The sequence below is a fragment of the Pinus tabuliformis genome, chromosome Q (genome assembly GCF_031772625.1).
Source record: "Pinus tabuliformis cultivar Carrire ecotype Pingquan chromosome Q, CPIR1, whole genome shotgun sequence".
In the NCBI taxonomy this organism is placed as follows: domain Eukaryota; kingdom Viridiplantae; phylum Streptophyta; class Pinopsida; order Pinales; family Pinaceae; genus Pinus; species Pinus tabuliformis.
Window position 1 is genome coordinate 1,174,270,951 of NC_142296.1, and position 19,930 is coordinate 1,174,290,880.

At 39.0% G+C, this 19,930-nt stretch overlaps 2 protein-coding genes across 2 annotated transcripts in view; both read right to left on the minus strand.

Moving 5' to 3' along the window:
• Positions 1-19,930, minus strand: part of LOC149223872 (RNA-binding (RRM/RBD/RNP motifs) family protein) — a 96,408-nt gene that overhangs the window by 1,268 nt on the left and 75,210 nt on the right. The gene's annotated exons all lie outside the window — the stretch shown is intronic.
• Positions 2,002-2,986, minus strand: LOC149223873 (uncharacterized). Its single transcript, XM_089383422.1, has 2 exons — positions 2,857-2,986; positions 2,002-2,747 (listed from the first exon to the last, which is right to left on the minus strand). The coding sequence occupies exons 1-2, from the start codon at positions 2,982-2,984 to the stop codon at positions 2,306-2,308; spliced, it is 570 nt and encodes a 189-aa protein (XP_089239548.1). The 5' UTR covers positions 2,985-2,986; the 3' UTR covers positions 2,002-2,305.

Consider the following 19,930-nt stretch of genomic DNA (forward strand, 5'->3'; position numbering starts at 1 on the left):
TTTCATTTCATGGAAGTGCTCGGCAGAGGAAAGGGCTGTAGGTGATGATGATGCCCCTATTGATGAAGGAATCGCTGGGCACCTATTTCTTTCTCTCTTCTGCTCTTAGAAACATTATCAATCTCATAATATTTTTGAATGGTGTAATCTTAATAACTGCAGTCTTCTTTTAATTTGCTGCAAGCCGTATCGCCCAGCTACTATGTGCTTGGGTGCAGTCAAACTCATGGAATCCCTGTAAAAATATTAGTTTAGCTCCAAAAGTACCATTTTTCCATTACTCTTACATTCATAGTGCACATCCACTGTCCATTCTCACCAACATGGTTTCTACATTCACTTTCTCGACAGGAGTCACAAAAGAACTACATCTCCAAGCAGAAAACAACAAATATTTTCACTCCGGATTATATCTCATGCCAACCATAGTTCATGTTAAACCTGCTAATGTATGTTGAGAAGTAAGACATATAGAGTTGTTGCTGTTGATAATTTTGCAGCATCGGACAGACATTTTCCCACAGGGTCATGTTGATTTGACTGGTGGGAGAATGATACATTTACTCATTGGGCCATGCTGATTTGGCTAGGGGTAAATGACCTAGGGCAGACATCTCCCATGGGGCCATGCTGATTTGACTAGGAAGAATGATAGATTCACCCATGGGGCCATGCTGATTTGACTAGGAAGAATGATAGATTCACCCATGGGGCCATGCTGAATTGGCTAGGGATGAATGGCCCACGATGATCACATTGTGCTCCAGAATGGAGTGATCTATTTTTTTATAAAGCAGTTTGAATTGTTTATTGATTGGGGTTTTTCCCTCAACAGTGGAGTAAACAATTCTAGTCTAACGTTTGGTTGTGATGTAGGCTCCATCAGTGAAAGGGTTTCTTGTGATGAGAAGCCACCTTAATGGATCTCACACTCAACATTAGGACTTTATATAAATAGACAGCATGTGAGAGGCAAATATTTTCTAGTGGAGCATAAATTCATAGAATGAAAAATCTGTCGCTGAAGATCATCTTTATCCTTTCCATTTCTCTTGTTTTGGCCACACGTGTGAGGAGATGGACGAGTTTGACCAGCCGAGCTTGACTGCTATTAGGCAAGCCTTTGACCAGAGTTGACCAAGCAATTGACCGAGTTTTTGTAGGCTGCATGTGCGGGTTTGGCCACAGGCTACACATGCAGATTTGACCGCACAAGTTGACCGTGGGTCTGAGATGACTGTAGGGCTGAGTTTGATCAAGCCAAGTTGACCACAGAATTTCACAATTTGACTAGCATTGACTTCTAAGTATTTTGACTGGTTTGACTAGCGTTGACATGTTGTTTGACCAGGTTTGACTAATATTTTGACTTGTATATTGGCACAGATTTCTAGACAAATTTCTGATCTGTAACCTCACTGAAAAGACAATTTTTCCTCAAGAAAAGATCGTTAAGTTTTTCTCCCAAGGTAAAAAATTTGTCTATTGTACATGGTTATCTTTCTATGATCTTTACTGTCTCCCCAAGTGTTGGAACATCGTGATTTAACATGATGTTTTCAAAAAATCGTGATTTTTTCAGCTAGCCGATAAAATCAAGCAATTTTTAAGAAGTTTTTTTTATTTAGAAAAATCGTGAAAAAATCACGAATCGACGGGAAAAAGTCACGCGGGTCGGAAACAACGCGTTTTAAAAGCAATTTCTTGGTTTTTATTTCTCATTTTTTGCAAAGAGCGGCCTTGTTTGAGCGCTGAGGAAGAGAGGCAGGTGACTACTAGGGCAGAGGAGGAGAAAAACAGAGGATTTTAGCATCCCAAACAAGACAAATTCATGTTTGGACCAAATTTCTTCAGCAAACCATGGTTTCCAGGTATGGGCACCAAATTTGGCCATTTTTTTGTTTTTTTCTTGTTTTGCTTGGGAATCTATCAATGTTGCATTAATCGTTATCAGGATAATATAGGCACGAGGAAAAAATCGGAAAAAACATAATTATCGGGAAAAAATAGTTTGGTACAAAAATATTCATTTTTTTCATTTTTTCCAATTTTTTTTAAATCTAAACCATCTACAACATAAAATAAATACATTGACACATAAATATGATAAAGAACTAATATATAAGATGTTTAATATCATTTCTAGTGCTAAAATCACACATAACAGTGAATCTTGCCCTGAATAGTAAGTCCTAACTCCTGAGTCCCAACTCAGCCTCAAAATATCAACAAAAAATATAATAATGTATCTCATGAGTCATAATGTCATATACAATAAAATGAACAAAATAACTGAAGTCTAATACTATTGATTTCCTCTGCCCCTCTTGCGAGAAAATGCCACAGCTTTCCCTTTCCTTTTCTCTCTAGATGTAGATGTTGGCGCTGGTGGAGTTGACAGTGGAGTTTGTTGTGCTCTAGAAGCTGAAGAACTAGAAGTAAGAGCTATATGAGGTAGACCACATCCTCTACTGGTGGTAGGGGTAGCCCAGGCAGGTGGTGTCACCTCCTCCTCCTGTTCCTCCTCCTCCTCCTCCTGTTGCTCCTCCTCCTCCACTACATCCTGCACTAACCAATCATCAGTAGAGTCCATGAGAGGCCTCTCGGCCTCAACCCTCCATGCAACAGTGGTGTCAATCCCATCCAATGAGATGGCCTCCATATCAGGTGTCCTCTCAAGTTGCCTCACCCACAAACAAAGATTGTAGTAGACGTAGACCATGTCATTAAGTCGCTGAGACTCCAACCTGTACAAAGATCATGAAATAATAATTAATAATTATAAAAAAAATATTGTTTAATGAATTCAAAAATTTATTTGGAAATTTGCAATATTTTAAATGTTTAAATGTTAACCTGTTGCGCTTCTTGTTGTGTATTTTTTCAAATACACTCCAGTTGCACTCACATCCTGAGGAGCTACATGTTTCGCTGAGGATGCGAATGGCAAGCTTTTGCAGAAGGGGTACCCTACCACCATACATTCTCCACCATGCATCTACAACAAAATTACAAATAAAAATTTTAATAGACATAAGAAAAAAATGGAATTTGAAGAGACAATGAAATTTGAAACAAAATTACAAACTAAAAAATACCTGACATTTTAATCATTCTATCAGTGACAACCATGTCAAAGCCAAATGTGCCACCTGCCATCCTATATGTCTCAATTTCTTTAGAGATCTCTATACGTTCTACTGGAGATTGCACCATCTTCTGGACACAGGGTAAGAATCCATCCATGATCTCAGCATCAAATACAAACCCACATGCGTAGGAAAATGTGGGGTTCAGAAAAAGCCCAGCAACATGAATGGGACGATGGAGTGTGTTGTTCCATCGCTCATCAATCACTCCCCATAGGAGGAGTTGTCTCTGAAACCCATCATCTCCCTTATCATCATAGTAGGCCCGAATGGCTTATTTGGCCCTGTCCATGGCCTCATACAAATAGCCCATTGCGGGCTTCTCACCATCAACTAACCGAAGAACCTTTACCAAAGGTTCAATAACGATGCACACCTCCTGCACTCCCGCCCAAAAGTCTTCCTGGCATGAAACTAGTCTGCATACGACCTCTCCCTCTGGTCTACGGCTCATTGGCAAAGCACGTCACTCCTCTTAAAAACACATTCTCTTCACATCCTACATAGAATTCAAGAGGGATTGAAGAGATATGAAACTGGTGGCAAATTGTGTAATGGCGGGGCACACTAACTCTTTGTTGTTAGTGAATCTTCTTATCAAGCTAAGCACAAATGTATGGTTATATATAAATTTTGTAATGCTTTTGGATGACTCAACAATATCTTTGACAAAGGGAATTTTCCCTATGGCCTCCAACATCAAATCAATACAGTGTGCAGCACAAGGTGTCAAAATTAAAGTAGGATGCCTGTCCATAAGCATCCTGCGAGCAGCAACATAATTTGCAGCATTGTTCGTTATGACTTGGACAACATTTTCTGCACCCACCTCCAAAATAAACACATCTAGCAAATCACATAAAGTTTTTGCATCTTTGATTTGTACAGATGCATCAATAGATTTGATAAACATAATCCCCTTGGGACAACTAACCAAGAAGTTTATAAAAGTTCTCCCTTGTTGGTCAATCCAACCATCTGACATAACAGTGCATCCTGTTTGTGCCCATGATGCCCTCAAATCCGCATCCTGTTTGTGCCCATGATGCCCTCAAATCCTTTAATCTTTGGGTGCAATGAAGCTTTTCATTTTGAAGAATCCAGCCTCTGAAATCATGATAAGAAGGGATTTTGTACCCTAGGCCAACAGTTGCAATAGCATCAATAGCAGGTTGGAAAAATGGATTATTCCTTACAATGCTGAAAGGAATATCACTCCAAAGGAGAAATTTTGCCAGCAACTTGTCAGCTTGTTCTTTCTCAGTTCTTTTTAGCATTGAACTGATAGATGGTTGTGAACTAGGTGTGGTTCGAGGAACAAAAAATAATGTAGCAGCGACCGGATTGGTTGATGCTGCAGTAGAACCAGTGCCACTTGCTTCAGCTGACTTTTTTAGTTGCCTCTTCACTTCTTCTTTGGCCTCTCTATTCTGGTCTAAAACTTCCAATGCTTTCATGGCTCTTTGGATGAGTTCAGGATTTGTATTTTTGCAAGGCCCTACATCAAATCCAGGTATTTTTGCAAGGTGATACTTCAATCTGTACACCCCCCCAGACATATGGTGCCCACACAACTTGCAAGTCAAGTTTAGTCTATCATTCGGACCATTAGGTTCACCATATTCCCAGAAAGGATCCAATTTCCTTGGCATGTTTGTTTTTGAACTTTGAAGTTGAAAACGTGAATGGTGTTTCGGTGAAGTTGTGAACCTATGGGAAAATAAGGATTACAATTTTAGTATTTACAAGTTACAAACTTACAATTTAGTATTTTAATTTTTACATTGTACAAAACTAAAAAACATTACATACAATTTAAGAAACCCCATTCCAAACCCAACCAAAAACACTAAAAAAACAATACATTGAACAAATGTCAAAAACCCTATTCCAAACCCAAACAAAAAAACTAAAAAAAATTACATTGGACAAATGTCAAAAACCTCATTTCAAACCCAACCAAAAACATTGAAAAAAAACAAAAACAAAGTTTCAAAACAACGAAAACAAAAAAAATTGGTGCCCATACCGTTTTTTTGGAGATAATCGGTCTCCTTCTTAGCACACTCTTTGATTTTCTCCTCCACGCAGTTGATTTAGCTCCAAACTGGCAAAATCTCCAAGTCTCCACAGCCCTCTGTGCGCTCTGTTGTCCAAATGAAATAAAAGAAATTCGTGTTTTTGCTTATAAAACCGCGCTGCCCCGACCCTCCACGATATTAAAAAAAATAATAATAATAAATAAATAAATAATCGCGTATAATTATAATAATAGATTAAACAAGACAACAAAAACAATTACAGACAACAACAACCAAAAAAAAAACCGCGAGTACTACTAGCAATATTCTCGTTTTCATGAAAAAATCGCGCTAAAACGATAAAATTGCGATAATATCTCGATTTTAACAACACTGGTTTTTATAACTCATTGATTATCAATGATTTTTGAGTGGATTTGATTATGTTTACTTTTTCATTTTTGTTGCATAGAGTGGAGAGGGTTCATTTTAGTCAAAAATGCAAAAATTTAATTGTTAGATCTACTAGTTTAATTTCTACTTGTGCTCTATCTTTTTACATCATTTTTGTTTGGGTTTGAATGTGCATTTTTGTTATTATTGTTGGATTGAGTTGAGGTGTTTTTTGGTCAAAAATTCAATGTGTTATGTCATGTATGTAATATTTTTTTTTAAACTTACAATTCTTCTTGTGCCATAGGTTCAAGTTTCACCTTCAAACTTCATCTTACATTAAAACTCAAGAGTATTACAAACATGCCAAGAAAATTGGACCCTCTACGAGAATTTGGTGAACCTAATGGAGGGTTTGATAAATCAAACTTGTCTTGCAAGTTGTGTGGGCATCATATGACAAGGGGGATTTATAGATTGAACTATCACCTTGTAAAAATCTTGGACATGAGGTAGGGCCTTACAAAAATACAAATCCGGAAATCATTCGAAGAGCCTTCATATCATTGGAATAATTAGAGCAAGCCAAACTGTCCAAATCAGATCTAAGAAATCAATTAGCAGGGAGAGTGTTAGGAGGTGAATATGAAAGTGGCACTGGTTCTACTTCACCATCAATATCTACAACCAACCCTGTAGCTACCTCATCATATTTTGTTCCAAGAACCATGGCTAGTTCACAACCATCTATCTCTTCAATGCTTAAAAAAAAATGAGAAAGAAAAAGCTGACAAGTTGTTGGGCAAGTTTCTCTTTTGGAGTGATATTCCTTTGAGCGTTGGAAGGAATAATCCATTTTTCCAACCTGTTGTTGATGCTATTGCAATTGTTGGCCCAAGGTACAAAGTCCCTTCTTATGATGACTTTAGACCCTGCATTCTTCAAAATGAAAAAGTTGACTGCACCAAAATATTGGAGGAGTTTAGGGCATCATGGGCACACACAAGATGCGTTGTGATGTCAGATGGTTGGACTAATCAAAAGGGAAGAAGCCTTATAAACTTTGGTTAATTGTCCCAAGGAAACAATGTTTATGAAATTTGTTGATGCATCTACACATATCAAAGATGCAAAATTATTATGTGATTTGTTGTATGTGTTTATTTTGGAGGTGGGTGCAGAACATGTTGTCCAAGTCATGACAGACAATGCTGCAAATTATGTTGCTACTGGCAAGATGCTTATGGAGAGGCATCCTACTTTATTTTGAACACCTTGTGTTGCACATTGCATTGATTTGATGTTGGAGAACATAGGAAAAATTCATTTTGTCAAAGATATTGTTCACTCATCAAAAAGCATTACAAAATTTATATATAATCATGCATCTGTGCTTTATTTGATGAGGAAAATTCACCAACAACAAAGAGTTGGTGTGCCCCACCATTACACGGTTTGCCACTAGTTTCATATCTCTTCAATCCCTCTTGAATTCTATGTGGGATGTGAAGAGAATGTTTCTTTCAGATGAGTGGCATGCTTTGACATTTAACCGCAAACCAGAGAGAAAGGCCATATGCAAATTAGTTGCATACCAAAAAAACTCCTGAGCGGGAATGCAGGAGGTGTGCAGTGTTACTGAACCTTTGGTAAAGGTTCTTCGATTAGTTGACGGTGACAAGCCCGCAATGGGCTACTTGTATGAGACCATACACAAGGGCCAAAGAATCCATTTGGGCCTACTATGATGATAAGAAAGATGAAGGGTTTAATAAACAACTCCTCCTATGGGAAGTGATTGATAAACGATGGCAAAACACACTTCATCGTCTCATTCATGTTGCGGGGATCTACCTGAACCCCACATTTTATTACCCATGTGGGTTCTTATTTGATGCTGAGATCATGGATGGATTCTTCACTTGTGTTTAGAGGATGGTGCCATCTCCAGCAAAAATCTCCAAAGAAATGGAGATATACAAGATGGCAGGTGGCACATTTAGCTTTGAGATAGTTGTGGTTGATAGAAAGACTAAAATACTAGGTATTTTTTAGTTTGTTTCAAATTTCATTGTCTCTTCAAGTTCATAACTTCATACTTTGCTTCAACTTTCAAATTTCATTTTTTTCTTATGTTTATCTTATTTGTAATTTTGTTGTAGATGCATGGTGGAGAAACCATGGTACCAGAGTACCCCATCTGCGAAAGCTTGTCATTTGAATCTTCAGCCAAACATGTAGCTCTTCAGGATGCGAACGCAACTGAAATATATTTGAAAAAATACACACCAAGAAGCGCAACAGGTTAAACTTAAAACTTAAAATATTTCAAATTTTCAATTAATTTTTTGAATTCATTAAATAATATTTTTTTATAATTATTATTTTATGATCTTTGTACAGGTTGGAATCCCATCGACTTAATGACATGATCTACGTCTACTACAATCTTCGATTGTGGGTGAGGCAACTTGAGAGGGCACCTGATATGGAGGTCATCACATTGGATGGGATTGACACCACTGCTGCATGGAGGGTTGAGGCCGAGAGGCCTCTCATGGAGTCTGTCGATGATTGGTTAGAGCAAGACGTAGAAGAAGGCATAGAGGGGGCAGAGGAGGAGGAGGAGGAGCAACAAGAGGAGGTGATACCACCTACCCAGGCTACCCCTGCCACCAATAGAGGACGTAGTCTACCTCCTGTAGCTCCTAGTTTTTCAGCTTCTAGAGCACAGCATAGTCCACTGCCAACTCCAACAGCATCTACATCTAGAGGGAAAGCGAAAGCTATTGCATTTTCTCGCAAGAGGAGCAAAGGAAATCAGTAGCATTAGTTAATTGGTTGATTTCATTGTATATGACAATATGACTCATGATATGAGATACATTATTATATTTTTTGTTGATATTTTGAGATTGAGTTGGGACTCGGGAGTCAGGTTTTACTATTAAGGGCAAGATTCACTGTTATGTGTGACGTAGCACTAGAAATGACATTACACATCTTATATATTAGTTCATCATATTTATGTGTCAATGTATTTATTTTATGTTGTAGATGCTTTAGATATTAAAAAATTTGAAAAAAAAAAAAATGAATATTTTTGTATTTGCCTATTTTTTCCCGATTTTTACAATATTTTCCGATATTTTCCCCCCGTCAATTTAATCTCGATCGCGATGTTCGCAACACTGGTGCCAACATGGATCCGCCAACCAGGCCGCTCAAGGTTCCGCTCTGATCTCCACCGCCCGTCCCACTAAGTTCCGCCAATTCTCTGTTTTGCGCCTTCCCCTTTGATCGAATGAAAGGGCGAGTTTATATGTGTGTGAGTGGCGGAATTACCAAGGCGCATGGCCATTGGCGCAATGGCTAACAATGGAGGTTGTTTAACAAGGGGTTGGGGGATCAAATCCCGCCTCTTCCAAAATTGGCACATATGTATTTGTTTTGGCGCTATTCAAAATTGTAATATATAAATACCATAGTTAGGCATTTTGTTATAACACCTATATGTGTATAGTGTGGAATGGTTGGTGGGGTTGGTGGCCCGCCAACCAACTTTGGCTTATTTAATATATAATACCATGCGTGGGGGTTGTGGAGTGGCAACCCGCCGCCCCTAATATTATATTTTTTTTTGTTTTTTTACAAACAAACTGGCCTCTTTTAATGTTGACGAATAGAAGGGTCACTAGACTTTTTAACCATTTGACAAATTTGCACGTCCAGTGGCCAGATTCCATTCGTCGAGTCTAGGTCAATTTGTAGGATCACTAAACCTGGCCCACATGCCCACTTTGACCAAAACTTTGACCAACTCTATCTCTTTCATATGAACTCGGATTTGAGTGTCGCTCGCACAACATTTGGAATAAGGGCGACGAGCACTTCGATTTGTCCCTGGTTTGAGAGCAATCTGACCACTTTGAATTTTGGGTTATTATAAGCCCTCTTTGACCTTTGAGTGTGCCTAGACCCCCCTGGATCATCCCTCCCCACTGAAGAACTTTTGGTCCACCTAAAGCATGAACATACTCTGCAAATGCTTTGTACATTGCCTGCACCACAAGTGTCCTGACAAGTCACCTTTCCTTCTCCTTCACCTTTGTTCTTCGGAGCCATAAGCGATGAGCCGACACCTGCATCCTCTACAAATCTATAGTACAATTTTTACAAATTACATTTTTAATTACATGACCAATAATGTCCCAAGCATCCCATACTTGCCACGAGTTTATAACACATACTTTGTGGTTAATTTTACATCAAAATGGAAACAATACCCCAACTATCAATAGAAGGCCAAAACATCATTGTTGCTTTAACAAGCGATGGAAAACACATTATCACTTTTACATTTTAAATTGCAACACATGATTTACAAAATACAGCCATGACAAGCTACCATATCTCTAGTAAAACCATCTCTTACTCAACAAAATGATCCACGAGGAATGTGGTGGATTTGCTTGTTGAACATCTTCACCAGTTAGTTTCTGCATGGGTGCTTTGTCCTTAAGATGTTGCTCTGGATGGAGCCTCCAACATGTGGCTCTTTGATGACCACCTCTATTGCAATGACTGCAAAAAGTCTTCTTCCTCTAGACCTGCTTAACCTGCTTCTTTCCCTGTTGTGGAGAAGGCCTTTCACGCCTCATCCTCTTTCATGTTGTCATTCTCTTCTAGCACTCAACAAACACATGGTTATGTAAACCACAAAAACTACATGTTTTTTGATGCCATGATTTATGTTCATCATTAACAACATGATTGTAATCAAAATGAACTTTAGAATATTGAGACTTGTTATACCTTTCCTAGTTGTCTCTGGTGCAATTATGGCGATGAGAGCTTGCCTCAGCTCTTCCTCTGCAATGTGCACTGCCATGGGATGATGGTGATGTGTTCCCATCATTCTCTTTCCTTGACGATTTCGAAAATGTATCAAAAGCTTTTGACACCTTTGAACAATCTCCTTCGGTGTATCCCAAACCTGCAAATCGAGGTCTTTGCACGCCTCCAAATGCCGAGTCATGCCTTGGACATTAATGCCAAGTCCTCCTCCTTTGTACCCGATCTTCGTAAGGAGTCTCATGCTAGTTCCTGTAATCAGTACCTCCACATTTCCAACAGAAATAACATCATGTGAAGATGAAACTGAAGAATGATCAACATTGTTTACCTCAACTGTCGATTATGAAACAGGTGATGAGGACTTCTCTAAGTCTTCGTTGCGCTTCAACTCCTTCGAAGCATCTTCTGTGGCTCGTAGCTAACGCTGCAGTCTCTGCTTCTTCCTTTTATCTTCTTGTAGAAGCTACTTAATTTCGCATGCACTGCTTGAAGACTTTGATCGTTGCGCTTCAATTCTTCTAGGGCCTCTTTCGTGGCTTGCAACTGAAGCTGCAATCATTGCTTCTCCTCTTTCTCTTCTCGTAGAAGCATCTTCAATTCAGCGTTATCTACTTGAAGGCTCTGGTTGATCTCCTCATTCGAATGATGAGAAGACAATGAAGGCGATGAATGTTCACTAGAAGGTGTGGATGGAGCATCGTTCTCTGCTCTTTCTTTCTCTCGTTCCTCATAAGTTTCATACATTATGTCCACCATTTTGGACATCCTAAGCAAGGCCTCGTACATTTCTTTGGCATCCTCAATTGTTGCACGTTCAATTGTTCACGCTCGCAATTCACATCAGCGAGAAAATTGCTCTGATACCAAACTTGATCTAGGATCTTTCAGCTACCGGAATTATCCAAGATCTTTTACTTTTGTGATGTTGTTAGAATTGCATTTAAAAGAGCATAAAAGAACCACATATGCATACTTAAACAAGAGGAAACATGACAACAATCAACAAATCAAGAACACAATACATTGATAACGAAGTTCACCTAGTGCGGGTTATGTCTCCGAGCCGCTTCATATAATGTTGGAAATGATGATGATGTACATGGATTATTCTTTTTCATAACAAGGTCATATGCCCTCAACAAGAATGGCTTGTCTCTCCACATGACGTTCTCCCTACAGGAACTCTCACTCAAAATGGGCTTCCTTCATAATGACAAACTAACAAGATCTCACATAATGTGTCTACGAGGATCCCCTCAACATAGTAACACGGGGATCTCAACAACAATACATAGCATGAAAGGTTAATGACATCTCACATAATGTGGCAATAATGATCCCTCGACATAGTATCAAACAAGGATCTCACAAATAATACATCATCTTAGCGATAATGAAAGGAAACATAACATGACTGCTTCATGTACCTTCACTTCTGAACTTGGTCGAAAAATGAAAGGCTCAGCTGCAAAACTAACTACACCATTGAATTCCTGGCATCGAGTAGTGTAAAATCGACTATCCATTTGTCAAATTCCGAGACTGTCAAATTCTGGGCCTTCAAGAATCTTTTAGATTCCCCATGGTTCTCGAAAGATTTTGTTCCACGCGCTGACTAGAGATCTGCTCAAATGGAAAATCTGATCTCACCATTGCGATCCTTGAGGAATTCTGAAACTTTTGAGTATAAAGTTGGCTGCATTTTGATTCTGACAAATTTCAGCGTCCAAGGGAATCTTTTACATTCCTCGATATTCTTCAAAGATTCCATGCTCAGAGGGAAAATCTAACTTCACCATTGCGTTCCTTGCAAAATTTTGTGAAATTTGACTATAAAATTGGTATCATTCTGACAAAATGAAATTTTACCTCCCGAGGAATCTTTGCAGCCTCTGAAGATTCTCTACAAAAATGTTGTCTCGAAAAGCGTACCAACATGGTTCTGCCAGCCAGGTTGCTCAAGGTTCCGCTCTGCTCTCCACCACCTATATCACTGAGTTCTGTCGGTTCTCCGTTTCGCGCCTTCCCCCTCGGTCGAATGAAAGGGCGAGTTTATATGCATGTGAGTCGCAGAATTACCAAGGCGCATGGCCGTTGGCGCAATGGCTAACAATGGAGGTTGGTTAAGGGGTCGGGGGATCAAATCCCATCCCTTCCAAAATTGGTGCATATGTATTTGTTTTGCCACTATTCAAAATTGTAAACGGTTAATATTTAAATGCCACAATTAGGCATTTTGTTATAATGCCTATATGTGTATAGTGTGGAATGGTTGGTGGGGTTGGTGGCCCACCAACCTTACTTTGGCTTATTTAATATATAATACCATGAGCAGGGATGGTGGGGGTGGCAACCTACAACCCCTAATATTATTTTTATTTTTTTTACTAATAAACTGGCCTTTTTTAATTTTGACGAAAATAAGGATCACTGGACTTTTTAACCATTCGACAAATTTAGCCATCCAGTGGCCAGATTCCATGCATTTGGTCTCAGTCAATCAATGTCTTAAAACTCTGACTCCGACACCGACTCGGCCGAGGGTAGACTCCGACTCCGACTCAGTATCGACTCGGACAGCTCAATTTCAATAACTCGATTGTTGTAAAAAATACATTAAATTTTTTTTTATATAAAAAAACATAATCTTAAAGATTTTCATTCATGTTTCCAAACACACGGCATTAGAATATAGATGGAAGACAACATATCAATCTGAAAGCGCTGCTATATAGCCTTGTCTCTTCATATCTTAGCTTTTAGCTATGCACTTTTTGTGTATTATTATATTTCACAATTTCAGTCATTGGACCTTTTCCAGTTGAGAACATACTGTGTTACTTGAGGTTTTCTGATAAAATATTTTTCGAGTTGTATTCACTTGTGTGATGAATTCATTAGGGCTTTTCCAATTGAAAAAAGATGCAACATTTCATGTTTTCTTGAGGTTTTCCAATGCTGAATAATGATTTGTGGAAATTACAGAATACTTATTAAGTTATTATACAAATACAGGCTTGGTTTTTGTGATTGAGTAAGCTCATGTATAATTTGTTGAATGGTTGGGAGAAGAAAAAATTCCATCTTTAGCAACAGGACATAGTTCAAGATCATCTTATGCATTACTTCTCCCCGTGTCTTAGTTTACAGACAAGGGGAGGCAGAAGACAAGAAGCCTTTGGTCTCCAGCAAGGGAAGGCAGGGTCTGTAATTGTATTGTACAGCTTCTACATTTGAACCTCAATCTCCATCCCACAAAACAGATGTATGTGCTGAAAAGGATTTGTTCAAAAGGATGAGGTACACACACCTAAAGCATTAGTGACTTTCAAATTCTTGAATGGGAGACCAAAGCAAGGGAACTGTTGATGAAGCTAAGTCATACACCATGCCTGTGAATATTGAATTCATGCCCCAACCTCATTTGGTTTGGATTTGATAATGGACGTTGATGAAAATGTTTGCCAGAACAAGTAAATACATGTAAATCAGTTCTATTTGCAGAATCCATAGAGTTTTTATATTTATTTTCAGTTTTTGAGAGGTAAAATGAAATTCATAAACAGAGGTCACGAGCCAGATATTTACATGCTGATACAAAAATGTCGAAAGGGTTACATTCACGTTCTCTTTTCTGAGCTTCTTCCATATGCATTTCTAGCATTTGGAGCTCCTTTTTGTCTTGGAAGTGTGATTCTGCACTTCCGTCTGCACTGAAGTCCCCCACACTCAGCATTTAATAATAAAAAAAAATTAAAAAATCGCAGATTTTTTAGTGCCTGGGCCGCTGTATGTAACCCGGCCGGGTTGATACAGACTCCGCCGAGCCGGCCGGGTTAATATCGAGCAGACCGAGTTGTTAGACAATTCAGTCGGCTCGGTATTAACCCAGCCGGCCGAACCGATTACTTGGCCGAGTTGATTTTTTCAGGGCTAGCTCGGACCAACTCAGCTGAGTCAGTTTCGAGCCGGTCGTTTTTTAAAACACTGTGGTCAATTTGTAGGATCATTAACCCTGGCCCACATGCCCACTTTGACCAAAACCTTGACCAACTCTATCTCCTTCATACGAACTCGGATTTGAGTGTCGTTCACACAGTTGGAATCAGGGCAATGAACACTTCGATCTGGTCGTGGTTTGAGAACAATCTGACCACTTCGAATTTTGAGCTATTATAAGCCCTCTTTGACCTTTGAGTGTGTCTGGAGCCACCTGGATCAACCTTGACCCTATCTCCTTGGACCAACATTATTTCTCTTCTTTGCATGAACGGGGAAAGTAGTAGGTTCATTTCCATTTGAAGGCTTGTCTTTCTCCATCATCCTTGTGTCCTCTTGAGTGTATCTAGCCAGTGATTCATCGGACTAGGAATCTTTTCATTGTTGAGAATGGTGGTGTTAAACACATCTCATGCTCTTGAATGGTGGTGTTAAACACATCCCATGCTCTTGAAAGACCCCCAAGTGCAATATAAGTGAGCTCCCTATCAGCAATAACTTCTCCAATAGATAGAAGGTCATTCTTAATTTGTGTGATCCTAATGAAGTAAGATTGGATTGACTCCCCTTTATCCATCTTGATGTCCTTCAATTTGTTTTTGAGAAAGAGGATTTGATTTGCATTGTTCTCTTTGAACATCCCAACCAGCGTATCATATATCTCCTTAGAAGTTCCCAAATCAGAAATATATGCAACCAAATGCGTTTGAATAGAGTCAACCAAAATTTTCTTTGCTTTGACCTCACCTTTCCTATACTTCGTCTTAGCAACAACTAGTGCATTTGTAGGAGGCTCCACCACTTTTCTCTGCACATAGTCCAATACTTCATGCTCATCCAAAGTCAGGTCCAAAGTCATCTTCTAAGCATGATAGTCAGATTTGTCATTGAGCTTGTCCTCAGCCTTGAAGTTAGATGAAGAAGCAATTGAAATTTGTCCAATAAATCTTTCTTGGTGATTGCTTTTCTCTCTCTTGCTTGGGCTTCGTCTTCACCTGGGCTCTGATACCATGTCAAATTTAGTTAACAATGGTATGTTCTATGGTTAGCACAATTACTTCAATGTACTTTTAAGCAGCCCAATGACAATTTCCAAATTAGTTTCCAATAACAATCACATTAACCATAAATCACTTTGACAGTAACTATAGATAGAACATAAAATAAAATGCAGAAGATAAGAGGACACCAGATTTGGCGGATGCCAGGGAAAAACCCCAATGTGGGGAAACCCTTCAATCAATTCTTCTTATTATTATATCAAATGTTCAACAGAGAGTACAAAATTCAAAATTGAATCGCGATGTTTGCAACACTGATTGGCACACTTTTCGAGACAACATTTTTGTAGAGAATCTTAAGACGCTGCAAATATTCCCTGGGAGGTAAAATTTTATTTTGTCATAATGATATCAAATTTATAGTCAAATTTCACGAAATTTTGCAGGGAAAGTGATAGTGAAGTCAAATTCGTCATCTGAGCAGCAAATTTGCAAGCACCCCACAGTGTGGAATCTTTGAAGAATATCGAGGTATCTAAAAGATTCCCTTAGAGGCTGAAATTCGCAAGACTCAGAATGCAACGAACTTTATACACAAAAGTCTCATTATTCGTCAAGGATCACAATGGTGAGATCAGATTTTCCATTTGAGGAGCAGATCTCCAGTCAGCCCATGGAACAAAATCTTTGGAAAATCATGGGGAATCTAAAAGATTCCCGAAGGCCCAAAATTTGACAAATGGATAGTCGACTTTACACTACTCGACGCTAGAAATTCAGTGGTGCAATCAGTTTTGCAGCAGAGCCTTTCATTTTTCAGCCAACTTCAAAACTGAAGGTACATGAAATAGTCATGTTATGTTTCCTTTCATTATTGCTGAGATGATGTATTATTCTCGAGATCCTTGTTTGATACTATGTCGGAGGATCATAGTTGCCACATTATGTGAGATGTCATTAGCCTTTCATGCTATGTATTGTTGTTGAAAAGAAAGGAAAGGAGTCACATTAATCTTTGTTTTGGGTCTGAAATCTACAGGCAGACGAAGTAACCTACAGGCAACACACCTCCAGTCAGCCAACGCATAAACTAATCTCGGCTTATACACAGATTTGGATAGGACTAAGCTCAGATCTAGGAATACAGCAGTTTGCTCGGACTGTGCCTTAATTACCTTGACTATTACCTCTCTTTACCTTGTATGACTGTGATCTTCGAATCTGTGCAGCAGTAATGATGATAAGTGCAGCAACCTCTGTTTGATGGCTCGGTGAAACCTCTTCTCCTCGGATTAAGAACCTTTTCCTTGGACTGAGATATCTTCTAGCTCGGAAGTGCAACAGGACTGCAATCTTTAGCTTTGTGTGCAACAGGATTGTAGTACCTTGACTGTGATCATTCAAATCATTAAGCTGAGCTCAGATCTAGTATTTCGGAGTGCAGCAGTTGCAAGTTGTGATAGCTCCAGCATCAAAAAGTGGTTCAGTTCTTAACTGTGCCTTGATGACAGTGACTACCTAACTCGGATTTTTGACTATGGACTGTGACTTCACTTGCCAGTGACTGAGGCTCGAATAATTAACTCACACTATCTCTCAGATATCTCTGTGGGGGAGTTTCACTTCCTCAGACTGTGACTAAGGCTTGTGAAGAGATCTTGGACAGTGGCATTGTTAGATGGTAGAATCTCCTCTTGAATAGTAGCATTGGTGAATAGCAGCATCTTCTCTTGTTGAGAACTTGAGGACTTGTGGGCAGTGGAGAATAGAAGGCTCAACCTATTAAAGACACTTTCGAAGTCTTTATGAAGATCCCAAATTGGAGCCTCCTTATTGAATAGCCTTGACTGACCTTGGAGTTAATATTAAAGACCATGATGCATCGTTGATGTCATCATGAGGTAACCTTGGAGATATTTGTTTGGGTAGAATGAAGAGAAGTGGTGACACCTTCTATGAAACAAGGTTGTCATCGACGATATGATGTGATGATTAAGTGAGGGGATTGTTGAAGATTGACAGGGCTCATTGAAGAAGACTTTGGGAGCCGTGAAGAACAACCTAACATATCTTGACAAAGCAAAGCTAAAGGATTGGTGTCCTTGGAGTTGGTGCTCCTAAACTCAAGGTTGGTGCCTTGGATAAGATAGGGTCGAAGCCCTAGAGGTCGAAGCCTCACTAAAGTCCACGTAGGTGCTTAGCACATCCCAGGTTGGAGCCTAGGTGTCTTCATCAAGGGTTGGAGCCCTACCTATATTATACTTGATTCATTGTAAAGATTATATTAATAAAAGAAGTTATTTCTATTGTTCATTTTGTGTTCTAAATATAAGTGATCTAACTGATAAAAGTAACAATTGAAAAGAAATATTGATTCACCCCCCTCTCAGTGTTTCCAACAATTGGTATCAGAGTCGGTACCTTCACTCAAAGCCTAACAGCTTGAAGGTTGATCATTAGAACACAAATGGCGAAGCCAAAAAAGAAAGTCTCCAATCCTCCTAAAGATGTGTCTCCCTCGACCACCGAAATTGAAGTCAATCAATTTGTGAAGCCTCCATTGTTCAATGGAAACTTTGATAAATGGGAGGCAAGAATGAGGAATTTCTTAAAGACTCAAGTCATTGAAGTCTGGAAATCAGTGATTACTGATAGCATGATGGATGGAGAATCCAAGGAACATAATACAAGAGCAATGAAAGCAATCTTGAATGGGCTACCTAATTCTATGAAGGTCAATTTTGAAAAATGCTCATCAGCGAAAGGCATATGGGATAAACTTCATGATCTTCACGCAAAAGGAGCGTTGACAATGATCTCTAGTCAAGAAAATAATGGAAAACAAGAAGGAAACCTAGAGCCCATCAAGGAAGTTGATGATAAGAGTAATGATATCAAGGCTAAAGAAGATCTAGTAGATGAAGAAAATGAAAAAGATTTTAAAGATCTCCTCACTAAACGTATGGTTGCCATGGAAGAGATTAACAATTTGAAAAAGGAAAATGAATAACTTAAAAAGAAAGCGCAAGTTGGTGACCAGGACGAGACAAGGAAGGAAGTTGACCTTGTCAAGCTTCAAGTACAAGAAAGAGATGAGGAGCTCACCAAGATTAAGGAAGAATTTCATCAAAACAAGAGAAAGCATCATGAAGAGGTCATATCCATGACAAATCAATTGAATAAGGCAAAGAAATGAGAAGATACCTTGTCGAGACACCTTAAACAAAGGTACAAAAGCTTGAACAAACTTGAAGCAAAGATTGGTCAATACAAGGAAGAGGTCTCCTCCCTTAGATCTCAACTAGAAGAAGCAAGGAAACAAGCACAAGGAGCTAAGAAGGTGATGGAAGCTTTGGCATTCATAGAACGACAAGTTGATGAAGCAGAAATGGAGACAAACACCATGATATACCAACTAGAAGAAAAGGATGATGACATCACCAAGTTAAGATCAGAAATCACTTCTCTTAAGGCCCAATCACGTGAAGCAACCAAGATTAAGGAAGAAGTGGAGATCATTCTCTCAAAGAAGGATGAAGAATGCAAGAAAATGAAGGAAGAAATTGTTTTTCTTAAAAAGGAAGTTGACTTGTTGAATAAGAACTTGAAAATTTCTCAAACCCTAGATGACATCCTAAGTCATCAAAGGTCTCCCCTCGATAAATCATTTCTTGGCTATCCAGGTGAATCCTCAAGCAAGAATGATGCAAACCCTAATGCTTCAAACAACAAGGATGTGAGGAAGCCTGGAAGAAATGTTGATGCTCCAAGTTCCAGCAAAGACAAGGAGAAGAGTCAAAACAACTATGGAAGAAACCCTCCTCCAAGAAGAAATGCAGATGGTGTCAAGGATGCAAGAAGCAATGATTATCATTAAAGGATCCCAAGGCAAAAGACTTCATAAGTACATCAAGGAAATCTCTATCTCCTAGGTACCAAAGTATATTTCTTGGTTGTTGTTATTCTTGTACAAACTTTGGGCACATGGCAAAAGATAGTAGGGCATATTACAAAGATAAATATGATGGTCCCCGCCAATCTTCGAGAAGCAATTATGTAAGAAGTCATGAATTCTTATTCATGAACAACATAGAGTGCTTCAAGTGTCATAACATTGGTCATATGGCACGTAATTGTAACTTGACTTGGGCTCCTACACAAGCTAGAACTATGCCAGAGAAGAAAGTTACACAAGTATGGAGAAGGAAGCAAATTGAATTCGGAAGTCCCTTGAACACTCTAGCCAACAACACATGTTGTTGACTTGATGTAGCCATCCTCGATATTCCAAGTATTTGATGGAGACTCTGCCAAAAGGAAGACCATGCATACAGTTAGGGGGAGCTTATGATGATTAAGCATTCTTGCAGAAGCTATCCATGAATGGGCCCTATGAAATCCTTGATGGACAATTATCCTTTGATAGATCATCTCTTCGGAACACTCCACTGAAGAACATAATCCTTATTCAGCCGATGGACTATTGTTGAAGATATCTTCCACTTGATCA